The following is a 21,841-nucleotide window of genomic DNA, read 5'->3' on the forward strand; positions in this document are numbered from 1 at the left end:
TCAAAAAAATGGTTCAAATGGCTCTGAGCACTATGGGACTTAACTTCTGAGGTCATCAGCTCCTAGAACTTAGAACTACTTAAACCTGACTAACCTAAGGACATCACACACATCCATGGCCCGCAGCTCGTGGTCGTGCGGTAGCGTTCTCGCTTCCCGCGCCCGGGTTCGATTCCCGGCGGGCTCAGGGTTTTTCTCTGCCTCGTGATGACTGGGTGTTGTGTGATGTCCTTAGGTTAGTTAGGTTTAAGTAGTTCTAAGTTCTGGAGGCTGATGACCATAGCTGTTAAGTCCCATAGTGCTCAGAGCCATTTGAACCATTTGAACACATCCATGCCCGAGGCAGGATTAAAACCTGCAACCGTAGCGGTCGCGCGGTTCCAGACTGTAGCGCCTAGAAGCGCTCGGCCACACTGGCCGGCTAGGTCGTTTCGATGGGCCTTTCGTGGCAGAGATGATAGCCGATCTTTCTGCCGACTGGAAATCATGTTAGCGATGCGCGGCACTCTGCGGGGGCAAGTCTAACTGGGACGACACCGGCAGAGGCTCTGATCGCGTAGAAAAACTGATTGCGGGGAATGCCTTAGAGGTAGAGACGGGAAATCCATGGAGTTTTGGGGACTGGGAGGCTGGCGGAGAGCAGAAGAGTGTGAGAGCTGCGGGCTACCAATGACGTGGCGTAGGCTTCTGCACGCTGGAGCTCTTGTTGATAGAGAAAGGCCGCGCATGAACGGTCCGTGTGTTGCGTTAACTCCCTATGGGACCAAACTGCTGATATCATCGGTCCCTAGGCATACACACTGCTTAATCAAAACACACACACACACACACACACACACACACACACACACACACACACACAGACACTCATGCCCGAGTGAGGACTCGAACCTCCGACGGGAGAGCCGCGCGAGTCATGGAGGACGCCTGAGACTGCGCGGTGCAGACCAGAGCAATGTAAACATGTTGGAGACGGCTAGGTGTGGACCACCACACAAGCTGCAACAAGTATGACTTCTACATTGGCTTGCCCGATGATGAAAACGCCGGCAGTTTCGACATCGGGGTGATGCTGGACAACGCGTCCCCACAATAGCGACATGTGAGGGCAGTGATTGCGAGTGAAACACCACCAAACAGACTCGAATCGGCACCTTTTGCGCAGGATGCAAACGATGTGTGTTAGAGCATCGATTGATACTTGCGTCAATAGTCTCCTTGTCTGTCGAGCTGATGTCAACATCACGAATAATACCATACGTATGGAGCAGGGAGTTAGGAATATAGATATCAAACCTGCGATCTTTGAAAACAGGGACTTCTATCAAAAAGTTGGCAGCTGCAGCACCCTCTATCTTTGTTTCTGGCTGATGGATTAATGCCGTGTCATGCTTGAGATGCGAGTTATTGGAAAATAATAACTTGTTTACCGTCAAAGGGTGGAGTTTGCCAACGTTCTTATCTCAACTCTCCACAAAGACAATATAAGAGGCTGCATCTGATCCACCTTACCGATTGTTGACACTTGAGCGTACGACCGCAGCAACGGTTGACTGTGAGAGTGTCGGCACACAGCCACTTGCCTGCTGCTCAGTTGCGGGAGCATAGGCTTCGAGCGTGAAGCTGAAAGGGTCGCTGGAATGGCTAACTTGCTAACTAGCGCCATGCAGCTGTTGTTGTTGGTGCTGATATTGCTGGAGTTGCTGTTGTTGTAGTTGCAGTAGTTGAAACTGTTGCTGTCGAGCCAGTTTTTGGTGCTGAAACCGAAGTAGGGAAATAATGGGAAGAGCGCGAAGAGTACCAAGCAGCACACTCGTACGCGAAACGTAAACAAAGCATAGCCACGCATAGAGCAATAGCGGGAACGTCCGAACGCCGCGACAGGCGGGAACAAACTTTCTAATCTCCTTTCGGTACCGTCACGTCTCTGTACGTAACATTATTTCGGCTAGCTATTGTGTTTTTGCATCTGCCCATAAATCACTTTACATCTCATCAGCTTCGCATCTTTGTATTTTACAATGTTAGTGTTTGAACAGAAAACGTTTCTCGGCATTATGAAACAATAATTTTTAATGCGATCAAAAACTTACCACGTTTTATAAACTATCATTGCACTGTGATTCTAAATTTCATGTAATCGTCGTAATCCAGTAGCCAGATGTCTTAGTCATCCCTCCGTGCACTGGATGATTTTACGATGTAATTACTATTCTATTCCATTGATCATACTACGTTCAAACTTAGAGTTCCTACACACCAGATGATCTAGTAGTTCCTCAGTGTGTCGTACTTGTCGAAGCACACTCCCCTTTGAAGAGGTACCTTGCAGATGTAGCAGGTTTCCTTCCTCAACTTGCGTGTACTGCAAATTTTGCAGGGCTTGGAAGGGTATTTCTTGGTTCCTGATCCGACAATGGTGTCTAGTTTGTATTTACTCATATCCCCTGATAGTCTTTGATGATGGTCCGGTTTAGGCGCTAGAGTTATTGGAGTTTTTCTGGTGTCTTCGTCGTCTCCTACATCGTCCCCTCGATCAGTCACTTCTGGCTGCTGAGTTGAAGCCCAGTATCTGGCTGTCTCCAACAGGAATGACTTGTACTTCATCTTCTTTTCGTGGTTCTGTGTTCATCTCTCTTGCTTTCTGCACACTTCATAGAAACTAGATGTACATTGCTAACCATTCGCTCGCTTGTCTTCCCTACCTAGTAAAACCTTCCGGCAGTACTCGCTTTACTCTTTCTTGAGATTGCTTACAGCAGTTTAAAACAATGGTGGAAGTCTCCTGTTATCCCTTACTGTATCACAGAGGCAAGAAGGTTATGTACAACTGTCGCACTATTGTAGTAGTTGCCCTGCTAAACATGACGCCAGATGTCTTAAGTATAGTGTCAATATAAAAAAAAAAAAAGTTTCGTCCAGTCTTTTCCCTTCCGCATTATATATTTCCGTGGGCCATATTTCACCAGCTTTCCAGGATTATAGGTGCTAAACCGTAGGCTGCCTCCGCAAGGCATCATCTCATCAAGTGATACCTCCTAGGTAGGTTTATAGACGATACACAAAATACTGGAGAACCGGTCGGTCCTTATAGGGCCTGTCTGCTGGATCATCCTGTCGTTAACTGTTGGAAAAGCGCCAGCCGTTCCATATCTGTTCCCATCGATTGCGTCTCATCAGCTGACTGACGATAGGAGTTTCAATAAAAGGGTCTGTTGCTCCAGTACTCCCGATAACTTCCAACTTGTCGCATCACAAGTATGATCGGTAAAAATCGTTTCATTTCAGCAACTGAAATTCAGTCCACACTAGCACCTTGGACGGTGCTTCAAAGTTACGTAAATTCTGACTGAGATATAGTTTGGATTGTGTAAAGAAAATGTGGAATAATTCGTCACCAAAAAGCGATCTGTGAAATACTACATGGGTCATCGGAAATAAATGTTAGGCCTGGCTGGCCTTCAAAGGTTTCCAAATGTGTGACTGGATTGTCTTAAGCACAGGCACTATTTACATCAATTGCACGTAAACACACGCGTCGCGCATCGTCAGTGCTAGCGTCACGGCCACACGCGTGGCTCTTTCCGACGTTCAGTCGACGTGCAGGGCCCACACCCATTGCTGTCACCGCCGTCGCACGAAGCACGTTGCCAGTGGCGCCCGTCCCTGTGCGTTGACTTCTAGAGCGTAACATCACCTATGTACGCATGCGGATGTCGCAGCTATCATGATCGTACAAGTGGTCACTAACACCTACACTCTACCTGCTCCATGCCTTGCCACAGAGTAGTTCAAACTTTACCGACCAGGGCGTACAACAGGCCGCAAACCACGTACCCTGGCAGCCGACGGAGATCTCCAGGGCCCGTTAACGGTAATGTTGGATTACGAAAGTAGCCATTTCACGTCACTTACTTTTCTGGGTTATTCGAACAGTGTAAGGAAAAAAAAAGTCTAGTATTGCTCGATGAAATACATATTTAAAACAAGAAAACGCGTTCCTGACGCTTTGTTATTCGTGTAAGCAGGCGACAGAATTTAAGACCAAGAAGCAATCGTAAACAGCAATTGGTTAACGTCTTGGTGCACCTACCGTGACAGCGCCGGCTTCAGAGCGACGGCGCCGGCGCCGGCCCGCCACGGGCAGAACGCACTGGGGGCGGCGGCCAGCAACATCGGCCGCCACGTTTTACAACACGCGGCACACCGAACATTCTAAGTTGGGAACATGCAACAGATGCTCGACAATCATGCTTTTGTGATGAAAATATAATTTAAATGCACTTTTGTTGCTCATAAATCATGCCCAGTGCACAATTTATTGTATTAATTATACTAATGAATCAGTTGGCATTTCTTGAATGTAACTGCCGTATAAGCTAGATTTCTACATCGTATTTTCTGGATTCTAGCGGCCATCTAGAATGCCAAGTACAGCCCTGTACTTGCTCGTCATCCTGGAGCATCGGAACTCCCAGCAATGGCCGCCGTGCCAGATGGCCCTCGCTGTGGCTGGGTGGCGCCCGTGAGGAGAGCCCCTGAGCGGAGTCGGTGGTATCGGGGCGGATGCAGCGCAAATGAAACGCATACGGGTCCAGAACTCTGGCCGTTCTTCTGCGGCCGTCTCTCTGCGTGGAACTGATTCTTCTAGTGCTGCTCCTCCTGCCCCTTCGGCCTTCCCTTCCGTGGCCACCCCCTGGAAGGAGGGTCAGGCCCGTCGGCTAGGGACGAAACCTTTCCCCCGCTATCCGGTTTGCACCAGGACTGATCAGGATACTTTCACCAATACCAAACCTTTATTCTTTGTGGAACACATTGAAGACATTGCTAAGTACAGACTCCCCCGCACTTTACCTTTGATGTTGGCTGACGACTCCCGGATGGTCTACCTGGATCTCGGTTTCCTCCCGGAAAGTGGTTTTTATTCTCAGTTTTAAGGTTTTTAATCTCTCTCTGGTGTTGGGGCAGGGCGGTGAGTGTTGGGGTATCTCCCACTGTAAGCCGTGTTTGGTGATTCCCGACTCCCCACCCTGGCCGAGATCCTCTTTTCTTCCCCTTTTACTCTGTTTTTATCATTTTTTAAAGGATTGGTTAGTCTCTTTTTCCCATACACACTTCTAGCGATTGCACCTTTTAAGTCGCAGGTGGTCTTGCCTCTGCTGCTTCAGAGGTGGGATATTTCCTGCCTCCAGCATAGCGTTGGGTTCGCTGTCTTACCGACTTACCTCATTTTGTTTTTACCATTGACAACATGACTGCCATTTTGAATTTTTTAGCCTTTTCCCTTTTATCGTTCTGCCTTTTCTGAGATGTCACACTATCGGAATGGACCACATTTGAAACAAGGGCGATGACTGGGTGTTGTGTGGTGTCATTAGGTTAGTCAGGTTTAAGTAGTTCTAAGTTCTAGGGGACTGATGACCTCAAGTCCCATAGCGCTCAGGGCCATTTTGAAACAAGGGACTGATGACCTTGCTGTTTGGTCCCTTCAACCGCAACGAACCAACCAACCAATCTACAACATATCTATTTCTCCAGAGTAAAATTGCGTGTTAAACAATAACTAGAACTGGCATACGGGCAGTGCATGTACACAAACTATAACTCAGCTAGTCTTTATTTTTCTGTTCAGAATCCTTTCAGGCAACAAAGAGCTGGCAGAACGAAGTGTAGCCAGTATAAGGCTGGAACAAGTGGCGGTCTCCTCAGTACAGCTATACTCTGTATACTTTCCCGGTAGTTCCTGTTTTCCGAGAAACAAAACCCTGACGCCATACGACATGAAACATGAGTCCTGTGTCGCATTACAACTTTTGTAACCCACGCAAAAACATGAGGCTAGAACAAAAATCTGCAGCCCACTTATATGAATTTATCTTTTCTTAAAAAATAATAAAAAAGACAGAAATAGTGAACCTTTCGAATCGGTTATTAAAATGTTTTTAACGTCTATTATCGCTCGTTTTTTCAATAAATACCGACGACCTGTATAAATATACATATTTTATAAATACATCAGACGGAACTTCGTAGCGTGAAACACACGAAATGTCATTCGACTCAAAGGTGTAAAAACTTAAAGCAAAATTTGTAAGGAAATTCGCCATTAAGGGTAAGATTGATCTGTAATTACAGAAATTATGTGCTAGTTTGAAATACAGTAAAGTTACTAAATAATTCAGCAGCTCGCACATCCCAAACATCTCGGTAGTGCAGGAGAAACACTCTTCATATTGGGAAGTATTTCCCGAACTGCGTCGTGCGGGCAGTAAATGAAGAGAAATCCAGGCTGACAGCAGCAAATGTTGTTGTGTGAGTGTAATAGATGAAACCGTAGGATTCCGCGCCAGCAGACGAAAAGTATAACTCGGCATTAAGCTGCAAATCGTGGCGGCTAAGTTTCCAAATGACTTCAAAGATGAGTGCGCCTTGGCCAGTCTGTATTGTTTATAGGGGCCGTTGGTGGAAAGGCAGAACGAATGTTACACTACTCAGGTGCTACGAAACTGCTGGCGGGATTGCTCAAGATGGGTAAGAGAGCGCGCGAACTTGGATTACGAAGTTGATAAAGGAAGAGGAATGGGGAAGCGTGCATTCGAGACCGCAGAGCACTAGTCATCTCTCCGTTTATGTCTATTTTACGCCTGTTTATTTTGTGTGGATCTTTAAATTGGATCGAGTTACGCAACCTGCCGGCACCTTAGTAGCCGACGCGTTTGAGGTCGACAGACATTGTTTCTGCAGCCATCGTAGTTTTCTATACGCCAGTGTTCTCGAGACTCGGAACCGGCTCTGTGCGATTTCTACACAAACAGTATGTTTATCCTACAAGTTTATTGTTGCCATTACACGTCTTAGTGACAATTTGGGACGTGGGTGTTTTCTGCAACTGTCGGTTCGATTGTAGAGCAGGAAAACGCGCGTCGGTGTGGAATGAGCCGGGCCAGCAAGCCCTCGGGCAGCAGCGCGCGCACACACACACACACACACACACACACACACACACACACACACAGACACCCGACAGCCGACACAGGTGCCGTGCCGCCCCTACTAGAACGGAACGGAGAAGCGCGGCCGACGATGTACTCTGCCTCTGCAGATTGCAGCCGATTCTTTCGCGAATTCTGCGTTATGTTTGCCAACGACTTTGTGATGTTCACGACATCTGAAAAGGAAATGAATTACGTGTTGTGTACCGATATTCACAAGTGTTATAACGAAGCGTAGCACAGGGCGACCGAAATAAACGTGGCCCGCAATTTTTTTTTTTTTTTTTTTTTTTTTGAGAGTGACGTGGAATGAAGTGCTGTTTGTGAACGGGACAAGTGCCGGTCACTGACGGCGCTGGGAAGCGCGGTTTCGACGCGCCTGTCGGTACCAGGCAGACACACATGGGCGCACGCGCGTGTCCCGCACGCTCTGTCTCGAGTACGTCACTGTACTGTAACGTCCGATTGAGTGAGAGGAGCAGTCCTGTTCGAGTGCGACACACACTGGAGCTCACGACGAAACGGCGGGTGTTCGCAGTCGAGTGTTATTCGTCAAAAACGCGTGCCGAACTGTTTGCGAGAGAGTCTTAAGACAGTAACAATCTCCAACAACGTCTGCGATACAAAACTTAGGGCCAAAGCGACTCTGTAGCGAACAAACATCCTAAATATGCGAAAAAGATTAGGAACACCAATAATTGTTGCTCGAATGAAACGAGGGCTGCAACAAAGTCCGACAAAATATCGAGGCCATTTATCCGTCTGAGTGGGAATTAAGAGACTTTCGTGTCGAGACACTGTCAGAAAAGGCTGGCACTTGCAACCTGACAGTTCGCTGCTGTGCACGAACGGGGGCCTCCAGACGAGCTTTCGCGTGTCGGGCTCCGCCGGAGGTTTCTCACTGACCGTAGCGTCACAGCTGGCCTCGAGCCGCAAAACCTCCTTCATACAGCGTGCATTCTGCGGTATACTATTTAGTTTACCTGTTGATGACGGTCAGTGCTGAACCAGTTTCTCTTTACGTGTGTGATCAGAATTCCACAAAGAAATGTGTTGCACTTGGCCTAATGTTCGTCAGCATACATCAGCAGCGGTACACTCCGCCACATTAATTACATAGTCCTTGATGTTGTCTAATGCCAAAACATCATACGTACGTTACAGCCACACCAAAGATGTGTTTCAGAAAGACTGATAATGTTGTACAGAAATTCCTAAAAATCACTAAAAAAATCTACAAGTTACGTGTTATTTACGTGCTTATTTCGAAAATAATTTTTTTGTGAACATAAGAAACAGAAAAACAAAATGTGTGAATTCACACAATGTTCTGGCAACTTATCATCATCTTGTGTGACATCACGCTTTGCAGTAAACAGAACACTATCTCGGGACTTTATGACAGATTTCAAAAAATTGAAATAAAGCTGTAGTAATCGAGCAGGCATATGGAAACTATTCCTCATTCTATACTGAACGGACTGGGAAGAATTTTGAAATAAGTTTCAGAGATGATCCGGATAAAGTAATTTTGAGCAATCTACAGAACTCATGATTTGCATTTCACCCGGGGTAAAATAGACACAATTTCAATAATAGAATTGCAAAATACACATTCCATGGAAAAAGCGAAAATTACTATATTAGAATAAATTGAAATATTGTTCCACAATACTCTCACGATTAACAAAATGAGCTAGACGGCACACGTCTCAAAAGTTTCCCTAAAATGTTAGGACCCTCAGGTCCACTAAATAATGTTAATTACGTTTGTTGCAAATTAAGTCACTTCATTGACAGCTCAGAAATAGCTCAAAGAAATTTTTAAAACTAATAAGGAGACCCTTTATACTTGTACATTAGTGTGAAAGCATGCATTAGAGTGCTAAGTCTATAGTACCAATTTTGTTGAATAATGACTCTGCATGCACCCAGAGAAACACCAGGTCACTCCAAGTACGCTGACACTCCAAACGCGAGCAGCTCGCGTAACATCGTAAACGAACCAGCTCCAGACACGTTTAGACCAGCTGTCAGTTTCAAGTGCTGTGCGGGCTGCGGTTCCCGACCAGTCAGAACAAAACGCGTTGTGATGCTCGTAGGTTCGTCCACACGCCGTATAATGCTGAATTGCAGATCTGCCCACTTCGCAACTACTACTTGACATGTCAGCGTTTGAGGAACATCGAAAACACACTGCATGAATGGGGCACCTGTCTCTACCACTTTTCATATTAACGGAAACATTGCAGGGGGGGACGTGGAACAAATTCTACATTTATGTCTTAGTACTGTTGTGGCAGTTCTTCACAATATGTGGATCCGTGCCGGTATTTCATCTTAAAGAGAAATCATACAACACATAATTTTTGCAGTTGAGACCTGACCACACAGCTGGCCGCTGCGGCCGAGCGGTTCTGGGCTCTTAAGTCCGGAACCACGCGACCGCTACGGTCGCAGGTTCGAATCCTGCCTCGGGCATGGATGTATGTGATGTCTTTAGGTCAGTCAGGTTTAAATAGCTCTAAGTCTAGAGGTCTGATGACCTCAGATGTTAAGCTCCATCGTGCTTATTGCCATTTGAAACATTTTTCGACCTAACCACACAGCGCAGTCAGGTCGACAAGCCTTCGCTTTGGCTGCATCTCTTCGTTGCAATATTCCGACATAGTGTTGGTTGGTTGGTTTGGGGGATTAAAGGGACCAGACTACTACGGTTATCGGTCCCTTGTTCCCGAACGTAAAAACACCCACACAGAAGAAAAGCGAACAAGGAAAAGAAGACAGATGACACAGGACAAGAGAAACGTAGACAAAGACCAGAGAAAACGAATTAAAATCACACAGAGTGTGACGGTGGTTGACCTACCATGGAGAAAAAAAAGGAAAAGCCAACCACCGAGAAGACATTAAAAACTCAGTCTAAAATCGTAGGCTAAAGGCCAGAATCAACATTTAAAAAAAACGTAAACACTCAGATTAAATGAGAAAAGCCCCCTGCCCGAATAAAACGCAAAACTAAGTCCACCATGGCAGAGCCATCTGTTAAAAGGGCAGGGAGCGTATCAGGCAGCGCGAACGTCTGCCTGAGCACAGCTAAAAGGCGACACTCCCAACAAAATGTGGACCACAGACAAAACGGAGCCGCAGCGACGCAGAGGTGGGTCCTCACGGCGCAATAAGTGGCCGTGCGTAAGCCGAGTGTGCCCAATGCGCAGCCGGCAGAGGACAACAGACTCCTGGCGGGAGACCCGAATGGACGACCGCCACACAGTCGTCGTCTCCTTGATAGGACGGAGTTTGTTTGGCACGGGGTTAGGTTGCGCCATTCTGTGTCCAATAAATCGAAAATTTTGCAGCGTAAGATTGCCCGCAAATCAGTCGCTGGGAGGCCAATCTCCAGAGATGGTGCACTGGTGGCCTCTTTCGCCAGGCGGTCAACATTTTCATTGCCGGGTATCCCAACATGGCCTGGGGTCCACATAAAGACCACAGAGCGGGCGCACCGGGCAACAGTATGCAGGGACTCCTGGACAGCCATCACCAGACGAGAGCGAGGGAAACACTGGCTGATAGCTCGTAAACTGCTCAGGGAGTCGCTACAGATAACGAAGGACTCACCTGAGCAGGAGCGGATATACTCTAGGGCACGAAAGATGGCAACCAGCTCAGCAGTGGAAACGCTGCAGCCAGCAGGCAATGAACGTTGTTCGGAATGGTCCCCTAGAGTTAGAGCATAACCGGCACGATCAGCAACCACCGAACCGTCAGTGTAAACAACGCCAGAGCCCTGATACGTGGCGGTTAAAGGCGCTACAGTCTGGAACCGCACCACCGCTACGGTCACAGGTTCGAATCCTGCCTCGGGCATGGATGTGTGTGATGTCCTTAGGTTAGTTAGGTTTAAGTAGTTCTAAGTTCTAGCGGACTCATGGCCTTAGAAGTTAAGTCCCATAGTGCTCAGAGCCATTTGAACCCCTGAACCGTGGCGAGGATGGAATAAAAGCGGCGGCGGAAGTCCTCCGGAGGGACTGAGTCCTTCGGGCCCTGTGCCAAGTCGAGCCGAAGGCAAGGGTGAGGAACACACCACGGGGGTGTACGCAGAGGGGCCCGGAAAGGAGGTGGAACAGGGAAAACCCCAAGCCCGGAGAGAACCTCTCGGACGTCTGACATAGTGTGGCGACGGCGACGCGCTATGTTGGTATTTGACGATTCTTCGTTGAAAATGTCTCCAGATCCGTTCCATGTAATGAGCCGATCTGTTCCATGTAATGAGCCGACTCTCGTGCATAAACTGAGATGCGCGGCACTTATTTGCAGAGTATATTCGTCTATTCGACCTTGTACTCTGTGGAGTCCGCCAGTCACTTTCAGTTCGTTGAGCGAAACGATTCAGTTCAAAGCTGATTCTCAACGAAGCAGAATCCCCGTAACATTCAGATGTGATAACGTGCACACGCACTGTTTCGCAAATGGCAGACGTAAAAACCGCCCTACATCAACCAGAAATGAAACCACGGGACGCAGTTTACTCAGTAGTAATCTCTCTCTCTCTCTCTCTCTCTCTCTCTCTCTCTCTCTCTCTCTCTCCAGTTGACACTGATACGGGTTACGTATTGATTCCAATATTTTATTCGTGTCCTGTCACGCGAAATCCGACCTACAAAGGGTTGCAGTTTTGTCAGTAATTTTTCGGAGATGTGAGCAGTATAAGATCGTAAGATTTTGTTGTTACTGAAAACGTGATTGCTGGAGGGAAGGTGTGGTGAACTACGGCTTTTTTTGTATGAATCTTATAAGATAGCCGATACCGTTTTTGATAGCTGCAATAAGCATTAATCCAATAATAGCTTTTATGCTTTCTGTTAAATTTTAAACGAAGGATGCTTTCACATCAGACAGTATCGGTTTAGACAGAAAGGTCTGAAATATTCTGTGAGTAGATGGTTAATACTTTTAAATTATAAGTTCAAATTGTAATGACAGCCGTTTTTATGCAAAGAAAAAAGAACAAAGTGTAATTTACTCAGTGAAACAATCCTGCTATCGTTTTGTAAACGACAAGTGATTTTGCAAATTTTGGATCTATATAATTGGACAGAAGGTAAACATACAGGAGAAAGACGGTTTAACTAGGGAGTGCGTTACATATTAATTTCATGAACTTGCGATCAGGCAGGTACTTCGACGCTTAGTCGGCTGGCTCGGTAGGATAGGGAGTATTGTCATTTATGTGTAACTCTGAATTGCCGTATTTGACCCAGGTAGCACGCAGTTTATTCAAATACTAACACAACCACATGCTATGTGCAAGTGATTTGAAAACACTTTTTCTGGACCACTTCTGTCTAAAATCTTTGCTCGGACCCCCAAACTGTAGAAAATACGTATCTCCTACTGATTTTGAAATGTTACTGTACTGGGTGTATCTTACATACACCGATCAGTCGAAACATTATGACCACTGTCCACCGAGAGGTTGGACGCCGCCTGTAGCGTTGCGGGAAAGCGACGTGAAAGCAAAAGTATATAAGCGGCGCAGACACCCTACCGAATATATGGGCAGCTGGTCTAATGTTCACATGCTACTGTCGTGACCATCTACGAAAAGAGGTAGGAGGGTGGTGAAAGTACTGCTAGGCGCTAAATGGTTGGACGTCCACGACTATTTACAGAACGTGTGTAGTCTACAGAACGTGTGTAGTCTCTAAAGTGGGATAGATAGTGATCTGTGGCATCTCTGCCAAAATAGCACAAATGTGGTGTACTCACGAGTGTTTCGGAGCTAATCGCTCATCGTACATCGTTGAACATGGAGCTCCGCAGCAGACCATTCCTAGGCGTTCACATGTTGAACCGACGGCATCGCCAATTACGACTGCAGTGGGCACGGCACGATCTAGATTCGACTGTCGATAAATGGAAACGTGTCGGCTTTTCGGATGAATCAATTTTTGTTACAGTAGGTCGACGATCGTCTCCACACACGCCCTCGTCGAGGTAAAGGCGGCTTCAAACGCGCAGCGTGCCGCGGAACCGTGCCTGTGGGAGGCACTCTCCTGCGCTCGTACCGATCGAATACACGCTGGCAGCTGCGAATCACCTGCATCCCTTCGTGTTCGATGTCTGTCTTTCCCGGCGGCGATGTCATCTTTCAGCAATATAATTATTCGGAACCAGGGCTCTGCTACAGTAGTTTGAGCAACATTAGAGTGAACCCACGTCGATGTCTCGGCGACCAAATTCGCTCGGCGTAGATCCTACGGAACCCATCTGGGTCGCTAGCGGGCTCCATCACCGCGAACACAAATCGGCGACCCATTATTTACGCGAGTTACGTGACCTGCCCTTAGACATCTAGTGCCACATACCTCCACAAACCTATCGACAGAGAGTCGGATCTCCGATATCAATAACAGTGTCGTAGCTCGTTGCAAAGACGGAGAAACAAGCTATTAAGCAGGTGATCATAATGTTTTGGTTGATCGGTGTGTAGTAAAGGGTGTTTTACACAATTATCCACAGCGCGTCTTTCTATTGTGTATGTGACGCTGGCGATCGTGTGGGAGCGAGTGCCGGTCCACGGTAATGGGGGGTAACACGTTGTGTGGTCGCAGGCGGACTACCTGGCGTTCGAGCTGCTGAGCGGCCACCTGTACCTGCACCTGGACCTGGGCTCCGGGGCGGCGCGCGTCAAGGCGACGACCCGCCGCGTCGACGACGGCGCCTGGCACGAGGCGACGCTCAAGCGCTCCGGGCTCGAGGGCCGCGTCACCGTCGACGGCACCGCCTCCGACTTCACCACGCCAGGTCAGTCCGCGCGCCTCCAGCCTAGCCCGCAGTAGCGCTCTGCCCCGCCTCTGGTCGTGTGGTACAAGGTAATATGTTTCCCGACTGCCTTTGGAACGTACTCCCTCGGAATTTCGACAGTAAATGTATCAGTGATACACGGTGCCTTTCTTGTAGTGTCTGACACTGAAGATTGTTTGCATCTCCGTAACGCCTTCCCGATTACCGAAGCATTTCGTGACGAAAAGTGCAGCACTTGGTTTGATTTTTTTCTATTGCTTCTCTTAACGTAATTGGTGCTCCTCAAAAAACCTTCTTAAGGACAAAGATCATTTGGCGTTGCCTTACGACAGCACAATTTTCACGCCCACCTCAAAACGGCCGAGATTTGAAGACTAAATTTGGTCGCGTACGTATCAGCAAATTGATCCAATTACCGAGCGAGGCGGCGCACTGGCTGGCACACTGGGCTCGCATTCGCGAGGACGACGTTTCAATCCCGCCGTCCTGGCTTAGGTAAATGCCGGGATGATTCCTTTGAAAGGGTGCGGCCGACATCCTTTTCCCCGTCCTTCCCTAATCCGACGATACCGATGACCTCACTGGCTGGTCTCCTCCCACACGACTACCCAACCCAACCCTCAACCCGAAAAAAGGAAGGACCCAATCAAAGCTCGCTTTTCACACAGACGCTACTTTCTAGCACTCGTCTTCCTAGATTTTCGAAAACCGTTCGACGCTTTAACACATCACCGACCGATAAGCGGGCTACAGTTGTGCGTAGTGTCTTCACAACTGTGCGTCAGAATCGGAGAATATTTGCCTGATAAAACGCGTATTTTCCACTGGACGCCTGACCTTCGACGTACCCGAAACGAGATGAGTATCTCCCAAAGAAGCGTACAGGGACCTGTAACGTTCTGCGTACAAGACTTACCACATATCATCTGCAGCAGCGTAAGACTGTCCAGTGACGATGTTATCGTCTACAGAAAAGGATTATTGCTGAACGTACATAACAAATTGTGCAAAGATTTGGATAACATTTTACGCTTGGTCTAAAGAGTGGCAGCAGTCTCTAACCGCTTTGTAATACCTATAAGAAAGAGAAAAAATCATATTATGTCCGACTGCAAGGCTAGTCGTTAAAAATTTGAGCACAATCCATCTCATAAGTATTTAGGGGTAATGTAAAACGAAAATAACAATTAAAATGAGTATTAGGGAAAGCGAATGGAGGACTTACATTTGTAGGAAACTCTGGGGGAAACTGTAATGAATCTGTAGAGAAATTTCGTACGTGACGATAGTGTTACTGATTCTATTCTTCCAGGGTATGCAGTATTACAAACATCGAAAAAATTCAGAGACGCTTTCCTGGGACAGTTTCACAGTGATATAGCCCACGTGGAAGTGTGACAGAGATGCTCGGCGAACCTGTGTGGGAATCGTCGTAAGAAGGACGATGTAGTCGTCGAAAAACACGGCTGGATAAATTTGTAAAACTTGTACTCGAAGGAGAATGTGCGACAATTTTGCTGATGCGGGTGTCTATCTTGCCTGGGGATCAATGAAACGAGTCGAGAAAGATTCATGTGGACACTGGGCCGTGTAGACAGTGTTTCTTCTCTCTCTCTCAGCACTCGAATACTAGAAGACAGAAAGCAGCTAATACTTGGTCCCACTTACCTTGCGCCATTCACTTTTCGGAGACTCGCGAAGTATGTACGTACAGGGCGACAAAATAAAACAGGTCCGAAAATACCCTGGCCACACAATAAAAGGATCACTTGTTTAAAACCCTGTAATTATCAGCCATTGTGAAGCAGAAGTTTGAAATTGGGACTTAGAGGTGCCTACAATCTTCCTCTATTACGGTACGAAACCGTGGCGTCCTATGACGTCACCCTCGGGCTCGGTTATGCTTCAGACAGGCTTCAAACACTGAGGCGTCGACACCTGCGGTAAAGAGACGAGGGGCCAGAAACTAGTGTGAAGTGTAAGGTGGCTTAATGATGTGACCAAAGTTCACCACAGCACTGCCCAACACCACCGCGGACATGCTAAGGATGCGAACGTCATTACATATCTTCTTACCCACGTCTCATCCCTCTGTTTGATACATATGTGATGGAGATCAGAACCAGGAAGTCTTGCTTTGAAATCACGCGGGCGTCTTATGGTTAGCCGAAGAAAACATTTCAGACGCACCGCTATTCTCAATCGTCACAAAGAAGGCCTCAGAATGTGGCTTAAAGAGCGTCAGTGGAACCAGTCCTTCTCTAGGGGCGTTCATTTTCAAACACTTGGCCCTCTAAGACTATTGTTTGTAATGCGATGTACAACAGGACGATTATCTCGACAAATTGTGCCACTGTTTACACCCCCCGGATGGTTCAGTTCTTTTCTAAGGACACTGCAGGGCTGCAACCCCACTGAACATGATATCGCCTCTGGAGTGTAGCGTGGCGGCAAGTTTTGCTTTGATATACACGGTGCAACCACTAGAGACCATTCGAAACCATTCGACGAAATTTGAAAGTGATCCAAAGCGGAAGTGCATATTAATGCTTTTCCATCCATTTTTGCGGCTTCCTGTGGCGTGTGTGTGCGGGGATGTGACACTGAATGAGATGGCTCAGGGTCCGCCTTAAACATCCCACCTCAGCAAAACCATCGGTGCCACACGCACACGTCTGCTGGGCATCGACATACCGACCTGCACCCACCGGCCGGGTAGGCAAACCTTTCGACACGCCTCTGCTTTCGACTGCGGCCAGCAGGAAAGAGCGTGGAGCGGACTGCTCTTGCCACCTGCCGACAGGGATCAGTGACAGGCGTTTTTAAAGCGCCCCACAAAGGTGCTCAAGTGGCGGAAAGGATTTTGCCAAAGGGGGGTTTAAAAGGCACCCTCCGACCTTTCATTCACATACGTGTTCATGTCACTCCTCTCCGTGCGCACGCCGGAGGAGGGCGCCAAAAAGATGGTACGGCACGCGCACAAGCACCCTTTTCCGTTTTGGTCCAGATTCAGATTTCATCGAGTGGTTTCTAACCGTCTTTACAAGTTGGTCGAGAATAAGTTCACTGTCCTAAGGAAAGGGTTGGAAAGTCTGCGTGGTATCACACGTGTCAAAATTTGCCAAGAAAGTCGTCCCATTGTCCATTGCACTTCAAACAGTCGTTTTCGAGCGCGAAATGTTCGAAAATGAACATCCCTAGGGAACGCTCCGTTTCATTTAGTCTCTTTACACCACCTCCAAAGGCCTTTTCTTGATGATTTTGAGCGGAGGTTTGTTTGAAATGTTTTCCTCGGCCAGCCGTAAGAACCCCACGTGGTCCCGACGCCAGGCGCAGCAGCTGCGAAATCTAGCGCAGGTTTGTCAAACGTGGGGGTGACAGGCTGTAATGACCATCCCATTGTGTCGCACGTCCACGACGGCGTTGGGCGGTATTATTGGTGAAACGTGGTGGCAATATGAGATCTTTAACCTAGCTTGTACCTTGAAACTTTGAAAGCCTTCTACTTAAGTATCAAATCTAGATGTTACTAATAAAATGGGAAGGAACTGTTAATCAGAGGTCAGGGAGAAGTTGTGATCTAAATGACAATAGATTTATTCATCCTTATCAAAAGACAGAAAAAATGACCAAAGAAACATCACACAAACATTTTTATTCGACAAACGCTTTCACCAACGTGGGGTCTATGGTGGACAAAGTGATCATCTGGGGATCGAGACATGACACTAATCGAAACTCTACTCGCTTTATCTGACTTCATACACGTCAATACGGGTTATAGCACAAAATCTACACCACCATGAAGCATCTATATTCTATCATTCCAAAAAGAAAAATGTGGTTCAAAGGAACAGGGCGCTGAAAAACATATATTGGAGCCGTACGCCGTAGCAGTGAATACCTGACACCCCTGCTGGCCAGGGCGGCACACGACGGCGGGTTCGGCGACTCAAGTCGTGGACGGCCGCAATCTGTTATTAATGGCGCGCGCCCGAGAAATGCAAGTATGCGGTCTCGCGTTCGGTTAATTCGGAATATAGGTAGTTTCCTATGAGCCTCTGAAACCCCGGTGGATTCCAATGTGCAGGTGGACCCATTTGCTGGTCTGTCAAACCAATTGGACTGTGTACCACGACTGTGTGTGACGGAATGTGTCAAATGTTTAGACAGTCGATTCGAGACAAATAAGTACACCCACGCATCACTCTTTGTGTGCGTGATGCTAGAAGCAGTTCAGAAGGTGCCTGGCACATGCTCTAAGTGGCACACTAGCAGAGGATAAAAGTCTCACCGTTTAGGTACAGACCTTCAGTTCTTTACTAGCGAAGCGCCAGTACAAAAGTGAGTTCACTTCTCTTTCTGTCCACTTCCTCCTCAGCTCGGTAGCAAACCACATTTACATCTTCGACATCCCTCACTTTATTACAAGCTAGTCACGAGCTGGAGAGTGGCATTCGAAGTTGGGAGAGCGGCCTTTGCTCTGCGTACACCGATTTGACCAATCAGAGACTTTTAAGTTAATTGGGAGAAAAGAAAAAAGATTGAGCTTTGTGGCCTCTTTCACACGTGTTTGCTGTGTCTTTTGCTAACAACATGACCAGGATGGAACTACACCCCCCCATCAAAGCTTGTTACCTCCCCTGTTGCGTCCACCTCAAAGTTTCCAAAGAGGAGCCATAAACTCGCTAAAAGCCTCGTACTTCCACAAATATGTCTTGTAACAGAGTCTGGACGTCTGGGCGCCAGTGGCCCTGTCCCACGGAAATTCGCAGAACGCCCACAGTTCTTTTGTCGGCTGCCTCCCTAACAAGGGCCCATCCTCTGCTTTATTGCCGGTCTACAATGCGCTGGCCAGTGCAGCGGCGACCTCTCGGCGCTAGTCTGTATAACTGGATGCGACTGCCTCCCGTCCGGCGCCAACCAATGTGCCTGCACAATGAGCCTGCAGAACTCGGCCATCCGGAAATCTCTCCCCCAGGTTCCGCACAAAAAACACCATTCCGTCGCCGTCCGCTCTTACTGGAGTCTTTGAGATTGGCACCCTATTCCTTTGAACGCAGGTAAAGCTTACCATTACTCCTTCCCTAGAGCACGCAAGCAAAGGCATTAACTACTGCCTACCATTTCATCATGATGCATGAAGTGAAAATCCCAATAAAGATAATATTCCCTAAGAACATGAAGCGGAATAACACCGAATTAGAAGTGAGAGTGCCCTGCAATCTCTCAACTTCTTTATTTAAATGAATGCATCCGTGCTTAAATTGCTGAATGACTGAGACCCGCAATAACATAGCGCAACGTAATCTGACTGCTGACTTCAAGTTATTAATACAAAAGAATGTCCCTGACTAAAAAGAAATCCTAACAATAACCTATACATTTCATTAAGTACTTACCTCGGAAAAATCTTCATTATGTGAACTACTGGAATGCAGCGAGCATCAATACTGCCAGCAAAATAACAGACGCTTACTACTAAAGCCACTAACTAGGCATGTGGTTAGCAAAGGAAAGATTTTGTTGCAAATCAAATAATGTATTTTTTTTACCTTAATAATGTGACATCCAGTTCAAACAAGAATATAAATCGTCATTGACAAAGGTATATAATCTCGAATAATATTTAATCTCCAAGTCGAACATGTGCAGATCGTTAGCCTACACTAACACTTCAACCCTCTACCCTCCATCAGTCTTAACTTCCCACATCTAACCTCCATCACTGCTGGCTATTCACCTCCAACTGCCCACTCATCTCCAACTCACCTCCATCACTGCTGGCGACTAACTTCCAACTGCCCAACAGTACTGGCGATTAACTTCCAACAACAAGTCCGACCAGCCACAGAGTCTCTTACAAGGAAAGCGCAGTCAGAGATCCAATGCAAAGCGCTACACAGCGCTGTCAACACAAATGCAGCACACTTACAACCTCACTCGAACTTCTGAGCTTCGGCCGAGGCATCGCCGACCCTGAGGATGACGTAGCAGGACGCCACGCTTTTGCACCATTACAGAGGAAGTCTCTACGTATCTCTGATGCTAATTTCACTTCTGCCTCGCAGTGGGAGACAATTACCCGGTTTCGATAAAGTAATCCATTAATTCTGTTCTACAGTGTGTTTCGTGTAGGGTATCTTAACGCACACAGTGAAGTAACCAAGATTGCCTATCCTTAACCTGCACGAAACGTTTTGCGGGCGAGTTTTATTTTGCCGAATCTAGATGTAAAAACGGATGTGGACGTGTAGACCTTTGGCGCTGTCCGTGTCGGTGTCACTGTATACCGTCGGTGGCTGTTGTTAATCTGTGTAGAAACTTCCTGGCAGATTAAAACTGTGTGCCCGACCGAGACTCGAACTCGGGACCTTTGCCTTTCGCGGGCAAGTGCTCTACCATCTGAGCTACCGAAGCACGACTCACGCCCGGTACTCACAGCTTTACTTCTGCCAGTATCTCGTCTCCTACCTTCCAAACTTTACAGAAGCTCTCCTGCGAACCCTGCAGAGTGAAAATCTCATTCTGAAAATCTGTGTAGAGTCTGTCGACGTGTATCTTCCGCTAATTCCGAATGTGCAACGGAACGTCCGTCCCGCTGTCGGCGTGTAGCCCACCCCCCTACAGCAGCAGCAGTAGCAGCAGCAGAGACTGCGGTGGCGTCCAGGACGCGGCTGCGACGTCCGACACCGGCTGCTTGCGAGTCGAGGGCCGCCTGTACTGCACAGAGCACAGCAACACACCGTGTGGCCCAAAGAGAAGCAGCCAACGCTACCTCAGCATTTCACGGAAATGTGTGTCTTACAGGTTCACACAATGAGGTGGTGCGTTGGTCAAAACGCGTATTTGAGAGGACTGGTATATACGAACTCCAGATCACCTGTCGTGATGCGGGACTCCTTATATCGCTTCCGTGGCAAGTCGGGATGAGAAACACCGCCACCACCCACGCCCATCTGAACCAGTGTCTCTTCTCTTTTATGTCGATGAGGTGTTCAGCTCTGAGCTTGTTGCCTTTTTAGGGTTCCGCATCTCGTATGGTAAAAATGGAACACTTGTGGGTTCGCTTTCTTGTCTGTCCGCCCTACTTTTAAGACCCTTTTCCTCAGGAACGGATAGACGTGTCAACTTGGCGGTGTGAGTAATTTAAGCTTCTAAGTCAATGCAATCAAAAGATACGGCCATTTACGCCACATACTTTAACATTCTCAAATTCACTCATCAAAACATGTACGGCACTACCCGATGGCCTAGAATCGTGAAATTTGCTAAGAAGCAAGGTTCCACAGTACAGCCAAAGGAAAAAATGTAATCATATCACACCACAAAAGTTTCTCATTTCTTATCTGACGCTGTTTTTCGTCATCTGTTAAGACACCTTCCTCACAGACATGGGTAGATATATCAATTTGAAATTTATCTCACATACAAAGGTCTATGGTCTGCTGGCTGTGTAATAAATGTTATCTTCTCAATCAATGCAGTCAGAATGTATGGCCATTTATGATATATGTTTTGATACTCGAAAAAATTACTAATCAAAAGCCCACAGGGCACTTCGCGCTGGCCTGGAATCATGAAATTTGGCAAGAAGCAAGAATTCACAGTAAAAGGAATGGAAAAATTCTAAAATTGTTAATTTCTAATTATATCCCACAAAAAAATGTTTCTTTCGTCGCTTCTTATCCGACATCAAACTTGAAATTAAAACTATCAGTTGTTCTGCGTTCATGCTAAGTTATAATGGTAAGAGTCAAACATCAGACAAGGAGTGAGTTTATATTGCTCATATGGTACGTGTCGCAATTTATCGATCAGCAGATATCCGCGAGCTATTGCTGCACGTAGAACAGCGCTGTCTGTGAAACAAACATTTGCATCTTTTTTTTTTTTTTTTTTTTTTTTTTTGTCATCAGTCTACCGACTGGTTTGGTGCGGTCCGCCACGAATTCCTTTCCTATGCTAACCTCTTCATCTCAGAGTAGCACTTGCAACTTACGACCTCAATTATTTGCTTGACGTATTCCAATCTCTGT

The 21,841-nt window shown here is 47.1% G+C and overlaps 1 protein-coding gene across 5 annotated transcripts in view; it reads left to right on the forward strand.

The window, feature by feature from the left end:
* The window catches only part of LOC126481546 (neurexin-1), a 2,075,559-nt gene that overhangs the window by 1,570,005 nt on the left and 483,713 nt on the right, over positions 1-21,841 (forward strand). For all 5 annotated transcript variants that reach the window (XM_050105375.1, XM_050105377.1, XM_050105378.1 and 2 more), the window contains one exon: positions 13,610-13,802. In XM_050105375.1, the coding sequence (XP_049961332.1) occupies positions 13,610-13,802 (193 nt within the window). The remainder of the gene's footprint in view (positions 1-13,609; positions 13,803-21,841) is intronic.

This window comes from Schistocerca serialis, chromosome 5, assembly GCF_023864345.2.
Source record: "Schistocerca serialis cubense isolate TAMUIC-IGC-003099 chromosome 5, iqSchSeri2.2, whole genome shotgun sequence".
NCBI lineage: Eukaryota > Metazoa > Arthropoda > Insecta > Orthoptera > Acrididae > Schistocerca > Schistocerca serialis.